The sequence below is a fragment of the Mandrillus leucophaeus genome, unplaced genomic scaffold (assembly GCF_000951045.1).
Source record: "Mandrillus leucophaeus isolate KB7577 unplaced genomic scaffold, Mleu.le_1.0 Scaffold19, whole genome shotgun sequence".
Lineage (NCBI taxonomy): Eukaryota > Metazoa > Chordata > Mammalia > Primates > Cercopithecidae > Mandrillus > Mandrillus leucophaeus.
The window spans coordinates 465,436-487,513 of NW_012101920.1; the positions used below are offsets into that span (position 1 = coordinate 465,436).

The following is a 22,078-nucleotide window of genomic DNA, read 5'->3' on the forward strand; positions in this document are numbered from 1 at the left end:
AACCAGCCTGAAATTCTGATTTGAATTCCAGCCCTCTGCTGAGATGCCCATATACCCTGAGGTCAATGTTATCAGGAGACTTCCCTGATGCCCCATCCTCTCAACTTTATAGAAGATTCTTGCAAAAGACCACATTGGCTGGCACAGATTGGTACTTGTGAGGAACCAAAGGACTCTGACACTCAAAACTTCTCTGATCAAGATGCCTCACGGAGAGGAAAGGCTTTTGTAAACAAAGTCTCCAATAAATATGTCATAATCATATTTCACAGCAGTGTCCCTCCCTACTCTCAACCATTAAATAAAATCATGGTTTGGAGACTGACCTGTCTACGTAGCACAAAGAACAAGGAGCCCACACTGGAGTACAATGGCGCCATCTCGGCTCACTGCAACCTCTGTCTCCTGGGTTCAAGTGATTCTCCTGCCTCAGCCTCCCAAGTAGCTGGGATTACAGGCATGCGCTACCACACCCGGCTAATTACGTATTTTTAGTAGAGACGGGGTTTCTCCATGTTGGTCAGGATGGTCTCGAACTCCCGACCTCAGGTGATCCACCTGCCTCGGCCTCCCAAAGTGCTGGGATTACAGGCATGAGCCACTGTGGCTGGTAGCATTTTCTAAGATAGCCCTGTGAAACTTTAGTCACTGAACTCAGAGCTCTGTAGCCAAATGGCCTTTGAAATCACCACATATTCTGTCCACATTAAAGTCTCTGAGAAGGCCTGCACACAGGCACCTACTTAACTCTGCTAAACCCAGAAACTCCTTTTTTTAAAGATACAACAACTGACATACTGAAGCCCTGGTGTTCTCAGAACCTGCTTTGAAGGAAATGCCAGGCTGGATGCTCCATGCAGTACATTTTCGTCTGGTATGGGGGTGAGCAAGGCCCAGTGGGCAGGGCCCGAGGCCACCCTCAACCCCACACCAATCAAGAGCTCCACCTTTATCTGTTTATCTATTTGAGGACTCAATTTTTTTTTTTTTTTTTTTTTTTGAGGTGGAGTCTTGCTCTGTCGCCAGGCTGGAGTGCAGTGGCATGATCTTGGCTCACTGCAACCTCCGCTAATTCTCCCTACTCCGCCTCCCGAGTAGTAGCTGGGATTACAGGCATGCGCCACCATACCTGGCTATTTTTTGAATTTTTAGTGGAGATGCGGTTTTGCCATATTGGCCAGGCTGGTCTTGAACTTGCTACCACAGGTGATCCGCCCACCCTGACCTCCCAAAGTGCTGGGATTACAGGCATAAGCCACTGCACCTGGCCTATGTGGGGACTCGGTTTAATATTTGGGATAAAAGACTTCCATTTGCTAAAATAAAAAATAATTTGAAAACCACAGGGATCGTGGTAATAACATGAGTCTTCCAATTCCTCATCTACGAGAACAGATAGGATAATCTCTAGCCTTAGCCTTCATATACCTCCTTTGTCATTTCATCAAAACAAAGATAAAAAATAACACAAACCAAGTTTCTGTGAGAATCAAATGAAATAATATACATAGAGAGTGCAATTCGCCCTCTATATCCAGGGGTTCTGTGTCCTCAGATTGAAAATATTCAGAAAAAAACAAATCCACAAAGTTCCAAAAAGCAAAATTTGAATTTTCCATGCCCATTGAGTCCATATGAACGAAGTGGTGTGCAGGCATTGTATTAGGTATTCTAAGGTATTATCATCTAGAGATGATGTAATGGATATGGGAGGATGTACATAGGTTATATGCAAATACTATACCATTTTACATATGGGACCTGAGCATCCTCAGATTTTGGTATCCGAGGATACCACTGCACAGGCTCTACACTAAGAGTTTGACATATATCGTCTCATCTAATCCATTTAAAAAAACACACACACACACAAGGTAGGTTCTATTGTCTTCTCACAGGGAATAAACCAAGACCAGAAAGGTGCTCAGTACAAATGCAGTGGGGGGAGGAAGCTCTTGATTGATTAGTGATGTCTGCCCTAGGCACGGCTTCAGAAAGGAGCTCAAGGAGAAAGAGGGTGCTGACTGATTAGCAATGTCTTTCACAAGCACAGCAGCAGAAAGGCAGCAGCCAGAGATGCCCACGTTCACTCAGGTAGTGAGTGGCGGAGGCAGGACTCAAAGCGAGCCTTAAGAGACTCCAAAGCCTACATGCTATGCTGCTATCTACATACATCACTTCAGCTTCCCAAGATTTTAAGCTCCTTGGCTCACACATTTTTTTTTACGGCCTCCATATAACTGGGGCACATAGCAGATGCTAACAAACATCAGTTCCTCTTGTGCCTACTAGAATGTCAGCTCCATGAAGGCAGAAATTTTTGCCTGTTTAGTTCACCACTGTCTCTCCATTACTTATGTAACAGAATCTGCCACCTAGATGTTTGATAAACACTTTCTGAATAAACCAGGTGACATATGAGCAATTACATTTAACATGACTGCAACCTCATAACCACCTGGTGAGTCAGGTACACTAATTACACCCATTTTACAGATGAGAAAAACCTGGCCCAGGGAATGTACCTTCCTTCTCAGGGTCTCGCAACCAGCAAGGGACCAAGCCAAGATTTAAATCCATTTAAAGTCAGACTTAAACCTGACTCTGAATCCCATGCTCATGAACAGAGAACCATCTCTTAAAACTAAACCACAGAAGCAATCATTTTCAAAGCCCTGCTCACCTGCAGATGGGAATGGCAGGCACCAGCGGCTTGGGCCAAGTGGGCGGAACCAGCAGGATGGATTCGGGAGCCGAGTTTCTCCTCTCCCCCTGCTCGCAGGGCCCCAGGAACTCCACGGCCGGGTAGATGTGGCGAGGCAGGCCGGCCTTGGATGGGGCTGCAGACACCGGCGAGGGGTCAGGGCTGGTCTTCCACATCTTGGGGGGGATCCCACAAGGCGAGTCCGTGGCGAGGCTGTTCAGGGCATCCATGATCACGGCAGAGCCAGCCACAGGGGGGTACCCAGCGGGAGCGCCGTGGTCCTGGGGTGCCAGGTGAGATGAGGGCTGCGGCGAGGGGCTCCGGGAGCGCTGGGGTGAGGCTCCGGGCGGCAGGGCAACCAAGGCCTCGGCGCACGAATGCCTCCGCTTGGCACCAGGCGACGAGGAGCGGGAGGCCGGACGGGGCACGGGCGAGTGGCGGCCCAGGCAGCTGTCCTCGGCGAGGCTGGTTCGAGGTGACATTATTGGCGAGGTTCTGGGGGAATAATGAGCAGGGATGTTTTGAAACTGCGGACACAGGTCGTCGGGCCCGCCGTTATTGGGCGAGACGCAGGGCGAGGTGTAGGGGGAGAAGGTGTCAGAAATGAAGCTGGCAGAGGAGCCGCTGCTAGCGGGGCTCAAGCAAAGCGGCTCGCGGTAGCCCTCGAAGCCGGGCACGGGCAGGGTGAACCTCGGGCTGGCGGCCACCCCGGCCAGGGGCGGCTGCTCCACCAGGAGGCCCGCGTCTCTCATGCGGAGGGGGCCCACTGCCTGGATCAGTTCGTGGGACGGAGTGATCTCGATCCGAGGGCTCAGGCCCGAGGCCCCTGCTGGCTTGGCCGCGCTCAGAAAGTTCTGCGGCCCTACCCTATCCGGCTCTCCGAATCGGCCGGGGGGCTCGCCAGAGAGACTAGCAAGGGGGCTGTATGGCTTGAGGCCATAGTCCAGGACATCATCGGGGTATGCGGGTCCGGAGGGTGGGCTGGCGACCTTATGTGCATTCGGCTCTTCTGGAAAGAGAAGGGGGAAGGGGGGTCTTTTTAAGCCTCAAAAACAGAACTCCCGGTGCAGAGCAATCACAGGCTGGGTTTTGTCTCATGTCGTTGATTTTTTTTCAAATTCCCACCATGCCAAACCCCAAGCTAGAAGCTCCGTTCCTCACCAGAAGGAAACTGAGGCCACTTTGTCCCAGGTCCCTGGAGAAGAGAGGTCGAAGCAGAATGAGTTCTGGAAGATCCCCGGGCTAAGGGCCTCCAAACTTGGGTTTAAATGAAACCCTTCGGAGAAGTGTACTTTATCTCACAACCCCATTCACACCACCGTGTACACCCACAACTGCAACAAAAGCCTCCCAAGTCCATACTTACCCCTGCTACATGACACCCTCAGACCCTCCCTCCTGCCTGACTGATTTTGCTTCAACGCTGGTCACGACCCATTAGACGGATTTCCTAACCCGCTGGTACGGTAGGTCACGACCCGTAGTTTGAAAAGCACCAATCCAGGGCCTATGGCAGCAATCTACACATGTGACATGGACGCAAGACACAGAGGGAGGCTGCACAGGCTCTGCAGCCCATGGTCCCCTGGGCTTGAATCCCAGATTTCACACCAAGTACAAGAAGTGGCTTCATTCAGATCCGGGGCTCCTGACTCATGTCTCGTCTGTGTCATTTTACAAATGAGGAAACTGAGGCCCAGAGCCGGGAAAAGGCCCAGCGAAAGATACGGAATTAGGAGGCTTAAAAATACCACAGGCAAGCCACTTGCCCCCCCGACAGGCAGGGTCACTGCTACAGAGGTTACCTGACACCCAAACTATTAAAATCAATGGATGCAGGCTGGGCGTGGTGGCTCACACCTGTAATCCCAGCACTTTGAGAGGCTGAGGTGGGCAGATCACTTGTGGTCAGGAGTTTGAGACCAGCCTGGCCAACATGGTAAAACCCCATCTCTACTAAAAATACAAAAATTAGCCAGGTGTGGTGGTGCAGACCTGTAATCCCAGCTACTCAGGGGGCTGAGGCATGAGAATTGGTTGAAACCAGGAGGCAGAGGTTTCAATGAGCCAAGATTGTGCTACTGCATGCCACCCTGGGTGATAGAGTGAGACTCTGTCTCAAAAATAAAATAAAATAAAATAAAGATAAAACCAATGACCGAAAGGCCCTACCGCTAGAGAATGCTGTTCAAGTACAATGTTCTATGACAGCCACCCAAGGACACTGCCACCCATCACCTCACACTGTCATTTAATTCTCAGCCTGACCCTCTTCTAGCAGACACCCTGCCTCACTGCATCCTGTACAGGTCCAGGTACATGGGGCTGCTTGGGAAATTCCCATGGAGTTAGTGCCCCCACCTACCCCTCATTGCAACTCCACCTCCAAGGACCCCATCTCATCAGAGGCCCCTCCACCCTCCCCGTCAGCTCATGGGGCGGCCTGGACTCCTTACTCTGATGCCTCACATCTGATCCGTCATCAGCCCTGACTGTTCCACTGTCAGGACAGAAACCAGATTCCCGGGTCTCCCCAATCCATCGCATCCACCCTGGTCCAAGCCACCGTCCTCTCGCACGGGGACTACTGCAGTCACCTCCTCCCTGGCCTCCCCACTTTGTGGCTCTGTCAGTCTGTTTGTCACGCAGCAGCCTTTAAGATGTCCATTCTCAAAACCTACTATAAAGGCTTCTGGACACTTTAGATGGAACCAAAAGTCACTAACACAGCCTGTGCCCTGGCCTGCCACCCACCCCCACCACTCCCCACTTCTCCCCAAGCTGGGTCAGCAACAACCCCTCCAACATCCTCGCTGTACTGAAGCAGCTCCTGCCTCAGAGGCCTGGGGTTCCCTCTGCTTGGAAACCCTCCCCGCAAGATCCTCCCACTTCCCCTGGTTCCTTCCTGCATCTGCTCAGCCAGCACCTCCTGAGATCCGCCCATCAAAAAGCTCACCTCCACCCCTTTTCCCTGCCATCTTTTCTCCACTGACACCTGCTAACAGCTCCCATCGCACCAGGTATCTGTTTAGGGAATCTCATTCTGCCAAACCAGGAGCAGGCAAACCACAGTCCACGGGCCAAATGCGGCCCATGGGTTGTGTCTGTAAATAGTTTTAGGACAACACAGCCACACCTATTTATTTACACAGGGTGAACAAAGCAAGCTACAGCTTACTCCTATACTACAACAGCAGAGTTGGTAGTTTGGGAACCGAATGGCCCCCGAAGCCTGAAATATTTACTCCTTGGCCCTTTAGAGAATTTTACAACCCCACACTGGACCCAGAGCTCCATCAGTGTTGGGCCCGTGTCACTGTGGCCCAGCATTGTCTGCCAAGCACCTACCACAGGGCCTGGCACTTGCAAGCCCCCATAAACATTTGCCGAGTGGCTGAGAGAATAAGTAAATACAAGAACCATGTCCAGGGGCCTGCCAGCCAGAAACAAGACCTTTTCCTGCCTTGGGGAAGCCTGGGTGACCACCCCAGTGAGCTCAGCCTCCTTGTTCCCTTTCTGGGCTGTCCTAGAGGAAATACTGTCCAGTTTAGCTGAGCTGATCTCTCGGTGTCCACATGGTACCCCCACTTCCAAAATGGCTCCCCACAGCTCTAGGTAAAAATAAATGAGCCCCGCCAGGCAGCCTGGCTGGGCCCTGCCTGCCCATCGACCCTCGCCGGCATTCACTCCCCCTCCCGCCCTGTCTGAACTCCAGCCAGAGGGGCGTGTGGTGATTTTTGTTTTCTGTTTGATTTTGAGGTCATACTCAGCTGCCCAGTTTGGAGTGCTGTGGCACAATAATAGCTCACTGCAGCCTCCACCTCCCAGGCTCAAGCGATCCTCCCACCTCAGCCTCCCAAGTAGCTGGGACTACTAGCACACACCACCGGGCTCAGTTAATTTTTTTTTTTTTTTTAGTAGAGACGAGGTTTCACTATGTTGCCCAGGCTGGTCTCAAACTCCTGAGCTCAAGTGATCCTCCCACCTCAGCCTCCCAAAGTGTTGCGATTATAGGCGACAGCCACCGTGCCTGGCAAAGGGGAGTTTTTTAAAAGCATCAAGCTCCTTCCTGCCCCGGGATCTTGGTACTTGCCGCTGCCCCTGCCTCAACAGCTCCTCCCCTGCCCACTGCCAGGCCCCCTTCTCCACATGACTAAAGCCCGCCCATGCCCATGGGCGCGGCTTAAGTACTGCATGCTTCTAGAAGGACCCCTGACCACTTGACTAGCTCAGGCCCGGCTCACAGGTCCCTGCTGTGTTCTGTGCACATCTTGCCATAACGACTGAGGAACTGTGAAGTTCTCCGTTTCCCTCAACCTCCAGTCTGCCCCTCCCTCGACCTGGAGATCCACCTCCACCAATCAGCGAATGCTATGAGGACTCTTGCTCTGCCATGCCCCTAGCACTTGGATGGGTCCTGCCACTAAACAGGCCCTCAAAAAGGATGTGTTGGCTGAATGAATGATGTAAGTTCAGAAAAGTCTACCTGGAATAAACTATTAATCAAAGATGCCACTATCCAAACCAAAAGATAGAAGGCGATAACTCTAGAGAGGGTCATTTGGTAATATCCATGAAAATTCCAAACACACATGCCCTTGGAACCACATGTGCCCCTCGGAACCAAGCAATGCTACTTTTAGAAATCCATCCTGGGCCAGTCATGGTAGCTCACACCTGGAATCTCAACCCTTTGGGAGACAGAGGTAGGAAGATTGCTTGAGCTCAGGAGTTTGAGACCAGCCTGGGCAACATAGAGAACCCATCTCCAAAACAAAAAAAATTTTTTTCATTAGCTGGGCTTGGTGGCACCTGCCTGTAGTCCCAGCTACTGGAGAAGCTGAGGTGGGAGGATCAAGGCTGCAGTGACCCATGATCGTGCCACCACTTCCCAGCCTAGGTGACAGGATGTGACCCTGTCTCAAAAAAAAAAAAAAAAAAAAAAAAATTCTTCCTGCAGATATACTCTCATCTGTGCAAAATGACCTGTGTATCCTTAAGATTAGTTACTACAACCCTGACTATAATCCCAAAAGACTGGAAGCAACACAAAACCCATCTACTGGGGATGAATTAATTCTAGCTCATTCATATGAAGGGATACAATATAGCTACAAAAAGGCCTGAAGAAGTTCTTTATGCATTGACATGGAATGACCAGTGAGATTTAGTATGCAAGGAGAAAAGCAAGCTGTATGGCATGCACAGCATAAAAAGGATGAGAGGATGTACAGACACACACAGAGATGTACAGTGTACACAGATGTACAGATGTATACAGATTACACATATGTACACAGATGTACAAAGACATACGCGCACAGATGTACACGCACAGATGATGTACACACACAGACAGATGTACAGGCACAGCTGAAGGATGCACAGGCTTTCTCTGGAAGTCACAAGGAGCAGTGACATCCTCCGGGGAGGAGAACTAAGGAATAAGAGGACAGTGGCATGGCAGAAAGACTTCCTTTGATTCATGTAATTATGTAAGAAAATAAATGTAACTCCCAAAAGAAACATTTTTAATTTTATTTCCTAGGTGGTAGATGACATAACACGATCTATAGTAATGAAACCCTGTTTTATGAAGCAGGAAATGGAGAGTGCGGTCCTGCCCTGCCACTAAGCAGCAGCATGATTTTGGAGAAGTCCCCCACCCACTGGAGGCCTCAACACCTTCTCGTTTATAACTGAACAGCATTACATTGAATCCGTTTCCTTGGTGGCTTCTGGCTCTGAAATCCTTTGATTTTTCTAGCTAGCATCTGTAAGGCCTGGAGTTCTCGTGAGGCTGTAGTTTAATGTAAACGTGTATTTGAATTCGCACATACGCGCGCACACACACGCCTTCCTGGAAGGTAACAGAGCATAGATTTTTAATCTAGGAAAAAAGGAATGTCAAGTCCATGGCCAACAACATTCTGAGAATTCAAACCAGAAAAAAAGTCTCTTAGCAAAAATTCCGGCCATATCAGAAAAACTGCACTGCATCTTATCAGAAACACACGGTTGGGGCTGATGTGGACAGTCCACAGAAACGCAGTCCTGGAAACGCCCATCGCTCACACTCCCTGGGAGCCCTGAAGAACAGAGAGCTCGAGTGTGCTGAGCAAAACTATTTAAAGCATTTACATTGGTTTTCATTAATCCAAGCGGCAGAGTTTTTCTTCTTTTTTCCCTCTTGACAAGACTTTAAATGTTTACCAGCAAGCGGGGAATAGGAAGATAATTAATAATCATTGAATTCTCAGTCCCCTGGGTATTTGACAGTAAATTTCACAAATGGCACATCATTAAAATATTCCTCTAAGTTACTGGCTGAGATTTTTCACTATTTCTCCTTAAACAACTGCCATGCTCGCAGGCGGCTTTCTCACAGTCATCACGATGCCTGCACGGCACCGGGTGAAGTTAGTTTCATCTCAGAACCACCAAATTTTCTCAGGAGGGTTTCCAAAAAGCTTGCTTTTTTTTAACCACTTGCACGATCTTTGCTCTATTCATGTGCCGCCAAAAAATATTTACTTAATATTTCTAGTATTTAAATTCACTCACTTATTTTTTTTTATTATTTTAAAAGGAAACTTTATACCACTACTGTAGATGGAAAATCAATGTCACCTCCATAAATAGAAGGTAGGGTAAAAATACAATAAAAATAAAACTTACTAAATTCAAGCAAGACACAGTGGCTGGGCAAAGACTCTGAGACTGAGGTTTTATACACCCCCACCCCCGCCAATGCTCCTGTGGTATAACTCATATACACAGATGTCAGTGTTTTCAGTATAGGGTTTGATGAGTTTTGCCAAATGTCATACATTCTTGCTACCACCAACATAATCAAAATATGGAACATTTCCAGGACCCCAGAAAGTCAAGACCTAGAAACAGGGAGAGGGAGGAGTCAGTGTTAGAAAGAAAAGTGTGAACGATACAGCAGTACCTCACTAAAGCGTTACTCCTTTTTTTGTTTGTTTTGCTTTGTTTTTTGTTTTCTGAGACAGAGTCTCACTCTGTTGCCAGGCTGGAGTACAGTGGTGTGATCTCGACTCACTGCGACCTCCGCCTCCTGGGTTCAAGCGATTCTCCTGCCTCAGCCTCCTGCGTAGCTGGGATTACAGGTGCCCACTACCACGCCCGGCTAATTTTTTTTGTATTTTCAGTAAAGACGGGGTTTCACCATGTTAACCAGGCTGGTCTCAAACTCCTGACCTCAGGTAATCCACCTGCCTCGGCCTCCCAAAGTGCTGGGATTACAGTCTTGAGTCACCACGCCCAGCCTGAAATTCCACTCCTTCCGACTAGTTCGAAGAGAAAATAGCACTGAAAAATAGTTCTTAGCAAATACAATGTCCTCACTGGTGGACCACCTAAAATCCATTTCGCCTACCATGGGAGGTACCTGGCCTAAATACGAGGCATCAGTACCAAAGGGAGGAAGAAGATAGAAGCAGTGATGGGGGATTTAGAGGTTGCTGCTCGAGAGCCTCTGTGCCTCCATGTCATGCACATACTGTTCCCCTTACCCAGAACTCCCTTCCATACCTCCCGACCTTACGTCTCCTAACAAGCCACTATTTATCCATCATGATTTGACCTGAACCACCCCCTCCTGGAGGCCCTCCCTGTTTCCCCAGGCTGGATCAGGCAGCTCTTCTACACTCCCAGGTCCCACAGAAGTCTGTCTATGGATTCACTCATTTGTCTACCCTCTAGACTCTGAGCTTCTTAGAGGCAGATAGGAGTCCTACATCAGTAATTATTATGAAGATAATTATAATGCAGAAAAAGCAGCTAAAATGTATTGGGAACTTACATGCAAGGCACTGTTGTAAGCACATCACATGTAGTAAATTACTCGACCCTCACAGCCACCTACCCACCGGATGCCCATAGTAGCTGCCCTGCCTCTCTCCCCGTTGTGGCAACCAAAAATGTCTCCAGGCATCGCCAAACATCTCCTGCCAGGCAGACTCGCCCCCAGCGGAGGACCGTGGCTCCTGGCTTTACAACCCCAGCATGGCACACGAGGCCTGCGCACAGCAGAGGCCCAAAGACTGCTGGAAACATCAACTCATGACTCACGCCCTCAACCCGAACTGATTGAGAAATGAGACATCTGCTCACTCTCGGCCCTGGCAGGTAACGCTCATCTCTGTGGCAGACGTCTGAAAGTTCTCATTCTTATCACCCGTCCTTTCATCGAGTTCCTGGGTGCTTACCCAATAGGTAGGCCCTGTGAATATGTGGCGAAATCTCTGACCACTCCCGAAAACTGCAGGACAAGATTGCTGGGGAGGCCAGTTCAGCCCTCCTCTTTGCCCCACCAAGCAAGAGCTCTCAACTGAGATCCAGGTCTGAGAACGGAGGGTAGCACAGGGTTAGGGGACTCCAGATCCACTCCCACCCCTGGCTGTGAGACTTGGGGAAACTCCATGTCCTCATGTGTGACACGGGGTGATGACGCTGGTGATACAAGCCTGTCAGTTTCCCTAACCTATGCAAAGCCCAAGACACACAGAATCAATACTCAGTAAATGGGGCCTACTGGATTATTATTGAAAGAACAATCTTTTCAGTGACAGTTCTGCTCTTTCCCTGCTATAGTTACTCTATTTTACAACAACTTGAATGCACTAGTCCCCAACCCCTTCAAAAGCATTATGAAAAAAAGGAAGACATTTTTATAAAAATAAAATGGGTTGGTCAGCACTTTAGGAATTCTCTTTTCACCTCAGATTCTGCTGATCTTCAGAAAATGTGTGGAGGAGGTAAAATGTGCTTCCAACACCCTCTCCATTCCACACTTTGTACTTTTCCTCCCAGGCTACCTGGGAGTGGATCAACTAAATCTTACTAAAGTGCTGGTGAGTCAGTGAGCTGCTTGTCATAACCGAAATACTAATAGCTAACACATCTATACCACTTACTTTATATCGAGAACCACTGTATGCATCTAGTATATGTTCATATTTGTCTCACAAGAACCTTATAAAGCAGGTGATATTGTTTCCCCATTTTATATAGGGAGAAAATGAGGCTCAGAGAGGGTAAGTAATTTGCCCAAGGTCACACAGCTTCTAAGTATCAGAGCCAAGATTCATTCTCAGGCAACCTGGCTCCTCCACCCGCTTAACCACTACTTTATCCTGCATCTCAGGAAAGAGGTGATTTCCTGGATGGCGACACCCTGACCCTGACACAGGGAAGCAAGGATCCCCCTGGAAAAGAAAATATTCTGGGGGCCTCATCATTTCACTCGGGAGGTAGGCTGCCCCGACAACTGAAGATACAGATTCCTTTCTTCGGCAATGTTCACAGTCTCTCCTTTTGCCCCAGAATTGAGTCAAAGATTATTTTAAAAATCACACTCAGGCCACACAGTGGTCCCCGCCAGCGCCTCTCCCCCTGGAAGCTCTGGAGGCCTGTTGCTCACCCTCACAGACGGACACACAGCCAAGTCTGAGGTGGCCACTCGCTCAGCGCCAACCCACCAGCCAACAGATCACTTTTGAAAAAAGGAACAGCAAGAGAACATCTTCTCTGCCTAGAACTGCAGGCAGTGGAATTTTCGGGAAGCAGAATAGTATGACCAAAATAGAAACCCAGCTAGGGAACCTCTGAGAGGCAGCCGTCCTTGGCGGGCACGGGGAGGGGCAGAGACCAATGGAGCTTTCAGGCTTGAGTGGCTGGGAAGAGAGGAACAGGGCCTGGCCTGGGGGCTGGATGCCCCCTCGATGGGCAGCGGGGCCACAGGGCTCCACTGATCCCTGGCCAAGCTGATCCGACCCACGGCTTGATGAGCTCACCCCGATGCCGAGGTGGTGTGAGTCCCAGGGCCTGGGTTTGGGACATCACAGTCTGTCGCCAAGGCAGCACTTAGGATGCCACAGCTGGCACCGCAGACCTGTAGCCGGAGGAAAGGGGCAGAGAGACAAACCTCGCCTCCTGCCACTCACCCCAACAACTCGCATAACTTCCTGCCCATCAGGGCTGCAAGGAACCCCAAAACAGAGCAGGAAGGTGGATGGATTTTTCATCTGGCGGGTGTGCACAACCTATAGAAAGAACCCCTTTGAAAAGTAATGGATTGCCTCCAAATAACAAATCTGACACTCAGCAAACTTTCAGACAAGCCCCCCTAGACCGCTGCTGCCCACGCCCCACCCGGTCACACACACACACCACCTAACAGTAAGTGGATTCTCAATCAATGAATCATGTGTATTAATGATGACAGTCAGGTTGTCACACCCTTCATTCAGAGGTGACACATACAGACACAGGGCCTGAAAGTCAAGAAATTCCATCTGGATAAATCAGGTCCAGAAATGCCAAAAAGGAAAGGGAGGACATTTGCCATCCTGTCTCGTCCATGGAACCACTGGAAAAAGTCATCCTGAACGCGATGTCTTTGCTGACCTTGCCCCAGCTAAGACAGCTGTCTGCCTTCCCCAGACGGGGCCAAAAGACAAGCTCAGTGGTGCTTCCCAGGCAGGCTGCTGCAAGGCCAGGCGCCCAGGACACAGGACCGGGGTGATCCACAAGCAATGAGGCTTGCAGACTGGCTGCTGGCATGACTGCTTGCAAAAACACGCGCGCCCACATGCTGACACGTATTGCTTTTGGAGAGGGGTGGAGAAATGTATGGAATCTGCAACCCACAGGCCGCAAGGTCACCTTTTAGATGGGGGCAGCAGGGCCCAGGCATGTGGCACACACAAAAACTCATCTCCATCGTCAAATCTGGATGCAAAGAACTGTCTCTTGCTGGTTTCAAGACATTTCCTGGGGCCCTCCTGCCTTGGAGAATTCCAGAGATATTCCTATTTTTAGTCATTCGAACAGCTTATGGCCACTGTGCTGCAAGCTTTCACGTGTACGGTCCCCTGTTCTCTCTGCAGTTTACATCAACTGCTGGAGATAGCTACTCTGAATACCTCTGTGTTACAGATGGGGAAACTGAGGCTTGGGGTGCAGGGAAATTCCCAAGACCACAAAAAGAGTCAGGGCAAAGCTTGGATTAAATTTCAGGGTTGGGGGTGCACTGGGGTATGTGGTGAGGGGCAGGGCATGGGGGGAAGGGCTGTACATGTGTAGCATGATGTGTGTGTGTATAGGATCTGCAGATTTCATCAGTTTTGTTGTTTGTTTTTGAGATGGAGTTTCACTCTTGTTGCACAGTCTAGAGTGCAGTGGCGCAATCTCGGCTCACTGCAACCTCCACCTCCTGGGTTCAAGCGATTCTCCTGCCTCAGCCTCCCTAGTAGCTGGAATTACAGGTACCTGCCACCTCACCCAGCTAATTTTTGTATTTTCAGTAGAGACAGGATTTCACCATGTTGGCCAGGCTGGTCTCGAACTCCTGACCTTAGGTGATCCACCCACCTCAGCCTCCCAGCGGTGGGATTAGAGGTGTGAGCCACCATGCCCGGCCTTCATCAGTTTTTAAAATATGCATCACTTATATGCAGTAAAATGCACAAATATTTCACATACATCTTGTGCCTTTGCATACATATGCGCACAAGATACAGAACATTTCAAGCACCCCAGAGGGTTCCGTGTGGCCCCTCTGAAGCCAGACGCCCTCACCCAGGAAGAACCACTCCCTGACTTTTCCCACCATATGCTGGGTTTGACCGTTCTCGAACGTCCTTTAAATAAAATCTGGATGGATGTGTCTCACTTATTTTGCTCAACAGAATGTCTGAGCTTCACCCCTATTGTGTGCAGTAGTCCTTTCTCTTTCATTGCTGTGTACTATTTCGTTGTACAAATCAACCACAATTTATCCAATCACCTTGCTGAACTCCCTCCATTTTTAAAGCATTTGAGATTAAACTCGTGATTTAGCAAGGTCTGTGTCTAACAGAAGAGAGTACAGTGCATGACAGAGAACAGACCTCAGAGTGGCTTCCTCACCAAAAGGAGAAGGAAAGATCTGGTCAGAAGAGTTCCCCAGAAATAGACTTTAGATAATCCTCCTGCAACAGGACTCGCCAGGGCTAAACCCACCCACTCCGTCAAAGGCCTGCAGAAGACGATATGAGCAGGGGAACATCTCTTCTTTCCATCCTCTGCCCAACTTAGCAAAGAGCCCCCCTCTCCGACCAGCCACCTCTGAGAGTTTGGTCTCCTATTGATCCCCCACATCCCCTCGCATAGCCTGAAAGGCTGATTTCCATTTTTCCTTCAGGCAACTTAAAATCCAAGTGGAAACTTCCCCTTGAAGACAGTGGGGCCTGTGTAACCCTTGGCCGGGGGCAGAGATTTAAAATTAATGCCTTCTTGACTGACAGCTTCTTTATTTATACTTTTCCCCAGGAGCTTTCATTTCAGTGCCATGTTCCCGGAGGTGGGCACACTTCATCAGTGGCCCCTGCCAACCCCCTGGTTATTAAGACATTCCTCCCTACTCCATGGCAACAGAGGTGATGTCACCCATTGCGGATTTCAGAGCTGCAGCCCACCTTCTTAGGATTATACAGGTAAACAGCCCCTTTCCACAGCCTTTAAAATAACTTTAGCAGGCATTTCAGACTTGGGTTTGTTTTTCCCCCTCATTTAACACTCTCACTTTTGCAGGCACGCCCACGCAGGTCTGTTTTGATAAGGACCTTCATAAATCCTGAGCTTTGCAGGCCACTTTCTTCCCTTCAGGCCCAGCTGAAGAAATGCTCTTTTTCCAAAACCTCAGATTACAAGGTCAAGAGGGTCCCAAATACCAACTCAGGAAAAGCAATCTCCCCACTCTGCATGTGGCTTACAGTCTGCCTTCGGTATATTTCTTCCACAGAGGGAAAAAGCATTAAAGATTCCAGTGCAGGGCTTTAGATCCAAATGCCCAAGAGGCAGGCAGGACCATCCACCAAGATGGAGAAAGAAACAGAAAAATAGCAGAGCTCCCCATCAGTTCTCATTTCTACCTTAGCCAGGAGTTTTCCAATGAGTATAATCCCATTAGGACAGTAGCAAGATACAATGTATAATTATATCAATATCAGCTATAAGAGGTGAACGTGCACACATCCCACCGTACATGAGACACATCAGACAAAGTTAGAGACAGCAGCTGCATACGGCGTCCTGCTGCCCTCCAGGGCCACATTCTGGCTATGAGATACAGTGCTGACGGCAGGCACCTAGGACTCTAAGTGCCCAAGTTCAAGGCCTGCCCTGCCATTTACCAATGCAGACCCTCAGCAAAGTTACCTTACCCCCAAGAGCCTGATCTCACTGGTCCGGGATGCAGCCTGAGAACTTCTAATGCAGCCAGAACTGAGAGCCCCTTGCCACCCATTCTACATTTTTCAAAAGTATTTAACCTGCCACCTGATATGGCTGGAGAGCCTTGAGAACCAACCTGAATAACACTGCTTTAAAGTTTCAAGAGCCTCTACTCCTGATCAAAATCTATGCCACCAAAAGAACACAGGGGCTTGAATTTAGAAGCCAAGATACCATGTGTTTCACAGGGAAGAATGAGGGAGGCAACTTCAACCGCATTTCCTCTGCCTCCCTGCAAGGCCGATGCTCAATTCTAGCCCTCATTTCACCTTTCCAGCTGCACCTGGAGACGTTATTTGTCCAAAGCAGGTTTATTAAGGCCTGTCCTTAACTCAACAGAGAAGGCAATGTCTCTGAATGTCACATGTGTTTAGTGAACCTGCTTGCTTAGTGTAGAACACTATTTTTAGCAAGCACCGAACACATGCACATACACACACACATACACACACACATACACATACACACACACACACACACACACACACAGATACTGTATCACAGCACCTCATATGTCCCTATTTGTTTACCAGACTATGACCCATATTGGCCTGGGGGCCAGGAACCATATCTAATTTGTGTGTATGCCCCTACAGGGTCTGGCACAAAACCAGCTTTCGGTGTGTTTGCTGAAAGAATGGGGTTTTAATTGTGCCCTGTGAATGGATCGAGAGCAGCTGTTCCTACACTGAAGTGCCAGTGAAATTAGGGAATGGGACACAGAAGGGTCTGTGAGTGCTGAGAAATGACATCAAAAGCACGTGGGGGGATATGAAGTGGAGAGGGGAGGTGGGAATGTGTGGGTGGGGGGTGCAGGGGGTATGTGGTGAGGAGGCAGTGCCCAGGGGAAAGGGCTGCCCATGTGTAGCATGTACACGCATGGTGGGTGTGTATACAGAATCTGCGGATTTCATCAGCTTTTTAAAGGGCTGTGACCTCAAAAGTTTAAGGATCACAGGAATAAACTCTATAAAACAACAAGCAGTGATCAGAAGGAACCTGTTTTCCTTTCTGAAAGGCCAAGGTTGGCATTAAATGCTTTAGCTTACCAGGGATTGAAGGAGGGCTGCACCAGACTGTTGAGGCAAAGCAGATGTGAGCACTCCCCACATATCTGTCCCCACAGTAACTGGAGATCTGGCATCTCTGGAGGTGACCAGGAATTCCCCAGTACCCACCTGTCTCTCTCAGCATATTACAAGTTGGGAGAAGTAAGAATCCATTGCATTCACAAGCATGCATAAGGGAATTCAGCTACTAAACTGTCTGCTGACAGCCAGTACATCTTCCCCCTCCAGGGTGGGATCAGTGGCCCCATCAGGACTCCCACATCCCTGCCCCCAGGTCTTTGTCACTGTGTACTTGGTTGTCTCCTCCACTTGAAAGAAAATTAAGAGTCTTCTTTGCACATCTCTAGTGAATAAATTTGAAACCTAGACAGATAAAATGGATAATTTTCCAGAAAGATACAGTTTACAAAAATTGACTCCAGTAGAAATAGAAAGTGTAAAGAGACCAATTCCCACAGTATAGAGAAAGCCATCAAGAAACAACTCCACAAAGAAGCGCCAGGTCCAGGTGGCTTCACAGAGGAATTCGATCACAGCTTTAGAGACCAGGGAGTCCCAGGGAGACAGAAATTGTTCCTGAGCATAGACAAGGAAAGAAACCTGAACCTGATAGCACACAAAATAGGACAATATGAGTATCACTCATGAATACTGAAAAATTCTCAAATATTATCTGATGCCACCACCACCTCAAGAAAATAATACGAGAAGTGGAGTCCATACCAGGGATGTTTTCACATAAAGAAATCTAACAATGTATGCCAACATATGAATAGGTCTAAGAAGAATAAGATCATATTTTTCCATAGATTCTAAAAAAAGCCTTTGATATAATTCAACTCGCATTTGTAATAAAAACTCTCAGGGAAAAAAGAAAGAACTAACTAATACTTCCTTTACATAATTCATACATCTCAATTCTAAAGCCAACACTGGAGGTCCTCCTCCAAGGCAAGGATGCCCACTGTCTTCGCTATCATGTAACACTCTACTGGAGGTATTAGTTAATACAATTAGACAAGAGAAAACAACAGAGGCACAATCAGAGGCACTAGCTCAGAAAGGGCAGGATCTAGGTCTCATTCCTCATTGTGACCCTAGGATCTAACACAGTGGGTGCTCAGTAGCTGAACGAGTAAATAAATAATGGTTCATATTAATTGAACACCTCCATTAACAAAAGCAAGGGTTTACTACAACACTAGTAACAGATCACATGCTGTGTTGATTTAAATGGATTAACCTATGCAAGGCAGACAACAGTCCTATGAGGCAAGTGGTATTATTTCAGCCATTTTACAGATAAGCAGACAGAGGTCCAGAGAAGCTAGATGACTTGCTCAAGATCACCTTGTAGTAAACAAGGTTTTCAATTCCAGCCCTGCCACGGTCCCAGACGCCTTGCTAACTGGTTCATATGTGTCTCTCACCAAATGAGAGAATGAGGAACCTCACACAGTTCAGAACACATGATATGGAGCAAGGCTGCCCATTTTGGGAAAATTACTTTACTTCTCTGTGCCTTAGCGTCCTCCTCCGTAAAACACGGGTGATAATAGTGCCTGCTTGCTAGGGTTGGAGAGGAATCACATGGGCTAATGAACGTCTGCTACATGCTAAACTCCATAAAATGAGCATCCGACTCCCCAAAATTCCCTAATACACCTTCACCAATTCTAACAACAATGTCTGTCCCATTAGCAGTACATTTCCCTCCTTGGTTTTTGCCAAGCTCATGCCCAGAGTTAAGGGTAGAACTTTACATGCGTCACCAATATGTTGCCATCTGGGACAAAACCTAATAACAGGATAAAGGCTAGTGTTCACCCCTGAGGAGTTCCCATACAGAAGCAAAGAGAGGTGACTGCTATTAACATCTGGGTGACCCAGAGCCAGAGACACATCTGGGAGTTCACATTAGCCCTTCAAAGCTCACCATGTCCCTTCTCTTTTTTTTTGTCTGGTTTGTTGGTTTGAGACAGGGTTTCCCTCTGTCCTATGGGCTGGAGTGTAGTGGCATGATCACGTCTCAGGGCAGCCTCGAACTCCTGTTTAAGGGATTCTCCCACCTAAGCCTCCTGAGTAGCTGGGAAGCTGGGTCTACAGGCATGCGCAACTAGGCTAGGCTAATTGTTTTAGTTTTTATTTTTATTAGAGATGAGGTCTTGCTCTGCTGCCCAGGCTGGTCTTAAAGTCCTGGACTCAAGCGATCTTCCTACCTTGACCTCCCAAAGTGCTGGGATTGCAGGCATGAGCCGCTGCTCCCGGCCACAACATCCCTTCTCTTCCTGGGTGCTAACTCTTCTGTGCTGCCTACTTCTCAGCAAAGAGTAAGTGCTTTCCGGATTCCAGAGTATTACTCTGTACTCCTTAAGTGTGGGCTTCATGTAGTAAAGTCTTCCAAAGAGTTTGAAGAAACTGACAAAAGCTACCTCTGCCGGGTAATCAAGGTTAACATCAATGATAAATGATATGGATAGTACACTTTTTTTTTTTTTTTTTTTTGAGACAGAGTCTCACTCTTGTAGCCCAGGTAGCCCAGGCTGGAGTGCAGTGGTGCCACCCACCTCACTGCAACCTCCGCCTCCCGGGTTCAAGCAATTCTCCTGCATCAGCCTCCTGAGTAGCTGGAATTACAGGTGCCTTCCACCATGCCTGGCTAATTTGTGTATTTTTAGTAGAGTTGGGGTTTCACCATGTTGGCCAGGCTGGTCTTGAACTCATGACCTCAGGTGATCCGCCCGCCTCAGCCTCCCAAAGTGTTGGGATTACAGGCGTGAGCCACCACGTCCGGCTGGATAGTACATACTCTTGATATGATGTGATGAGAAGGGGCCTTTATCTTTGTGGGCTTCCTCCTGAAACCCTAGAGCCCTAGTCTAATGAAGGGACAGTCTACAATACAACCAACAATCCTCAAAAACAGTGAAGGTCACAAAAAACATTCCCAATCTGAATGAGGCAGAAAACTCAGTTAATAATGTGTCAATATTGGTTCGTTGATTACAATAAATGCACCATACTAATGTAAAACATTAATAACATGGGGAAACAGGGTAGTGGGTATATGGGAACTCTCTGTGCTATCTTTGCAACTTTTCTGTAAATCTGAAACTGTTCCAAAAAATAAAGTTTTTTTTAAAAAAAAAAAAAAAAAACACAGATTCCAGGGCTTTCATTGTGGTCATTTAGATACCCATCTGGTGGCCACCAAGCACCACTTGCCAAGAAAAACTATAAAAAGTACCTCCCTTCAGATTTGGCTTGGAAACTATTTCCCCGGAAATCCCCCCACCCCACCCGACAAGAAAAATAAAAGCTGATTACGAATCTGGGAGGGGTGTGAGTATTTGTTCCCTGAAAAACATGACTTTAATCTTAATGAACAGAAAGACCACGGATGTTAGTGCGGATCGTTTGCAGATTCTTAATTGTATCTTTTCAAAGCAAAAGACGTCCTCCAGATTGCAGCTCTAGAAGACTGCTCTCTTCTGCTAATTATTTCCATCTCCAGCCCAAACACAAAATTATTGCTAATGACCATCTTCTCGGTATCCCAGTGAAGACAGGATACCCAAAGCTAAAGCAAATCCCTCACCTAAGGTGGCCAGAGAGGACACCGAGGGAAGTTAAAACTTCATTACCTGTCTAACACAGTGCCTGTGGGAAACATCAGGCCACCAAGCCTCCTCGACAGGCTTCCCACACGAGCCAGTGAGCACAAGCCCTTCCTACGCACCAGATGTAGGCAAGCCCAGAGTGCGTCTGGAAGCTACCAACAGGCCTGCCCCTGAGCCTTCAACAAGCATTGGCTGGGCTGGGCTGGGCTGTCAAAATCAGGAAGCCTGGTTGGGTTTTTTGTTTTTTCCAAGACAACCTGCTAACCAGAAATACACAGTGAGGTTGGGCGTGTGGCCTCTTCCCCCTCCTCTTCCTCCTCCTCCTCCTCCTCCCTCTAACTAATGCTCCTGTTAAACACGTGAAGTGACAGATGAGCATTGGGCCCAGCCTGGGGAAGTCCCCAGTCCCCAGCGACTGAGGGCACTTGGAGGCACAGAGTGACAAAGTTCAGGCAGAAAGAGCCCGTGTCCTTCTGAATCCACGCGGCAGCTGCCCCCCCACCCCACCCATAGTAGAAGTTCACTTAATATAGCTCAGACCAGTCCTCTCGTGGGTGATAAGTAATGGGTTCAGCAGCAGCAGCAGAACCCAGGGAGGAAATGGGCCGGCCTTGTAATACCAAAGTTTTTAACCCGCTCCAGTATCAGACAGACAACCTCTTCCTCAGTTTCAACACAAAGTCCCTATCAACCACTGCTTACAGGAGGTGATGGGAACTGCATGGCCTCACTTCAGTGCCTGGAGGGAAGGAGCAGCCTCCTAACTTTGATAACTGGGTTCAGCTACAACCCCCTTTTTTTTTTTTTTTTTTTTTGCAACCCCTCCCTGCTAACTCCATTCTTTGCTTCCTCATCTCCTCCCTCCAAAGGCACAGAAATCATGTCCCTTGCCCTTTGACAACCCAGTCCCAAGCAAGAGGCCAGCAGACAGCACCCGCTCCCCAGCCTTGGGACCTGCCTGCCACCTTTTGTTTTGCTGAGAGTGACCCTCAGGGAGCAGTCACAAGCAACCAGAAACCGGTGCCCCTAAAGGGCAAGAGGGAGCCGACCACCCCCTAAGGGTGGCAGTGGCCACTGACGCCTCCCCTCCCTGGCACCTAGGTAGGGGTACCCTCCCTCCAGGCCCCTTAGGAAGAGGGGCAGCTGGAGCCAAGAGGACTCCTGTGCCCAGTCCCCAGGCCTGAGCCCCTGGCGGGCTCAGGGGCCAGGCCAGGGGGAGCCTCCACCGACCTTCGTTCGGATTCAAATACTCATAGTCGAAGAGGATGGAGAAGTCAAGCTCGTCTTGGGGGCTGCCCCCGGGCTCGTGGCCTGGGGCGTCCCCGCCGTCAGGTTGGGGCTGCTGCTCGGGGGCGTTCATGGTGCGCAGGGCGGGAGGGCTG

At 48.8% G+C, this 22,078-nt stretch overlaps 1 protein-coding gene across 8 annotated transcripts in view; it reads right to left on the reverse strand.

The window, feature by feature from the left end:
* Positions 1–22,078, reverse strand: part of NFATC2 (nuclear factor of activated T-cells, cytoplasmic, calcineurin-dependent 2) — a 187,237-nt gene that overhangs the window by 145,460 nt on the left and 19,699 nt on the right. For 2 of the 8 annotated variants that reach the window (XM_011978110.1, XM_011978112.1), the window contains exons 1-2: positions 21,927–22,078; positions 2,684–3,199 (exon numbers count right to left, since the gene is read on the reverse strand). In XM_011978110.1, the coding sequence (XP_011833500.1) occupies positions 2,684–3,186 (503 nt within the window). In that variant the 5' untranslated portion in view covers positions 3,187–3,199; positions 21,927–22,078. Of the gene's footprint in view, positions 1–2,683; positions 3,714–21,926 lie in introns of all 8 variants that reach the window. The other 6 variants (XM_011978104.1, XM_011978106.1, XM_011978107.1 and 3 more) reach the window with 3 other exon arrangements.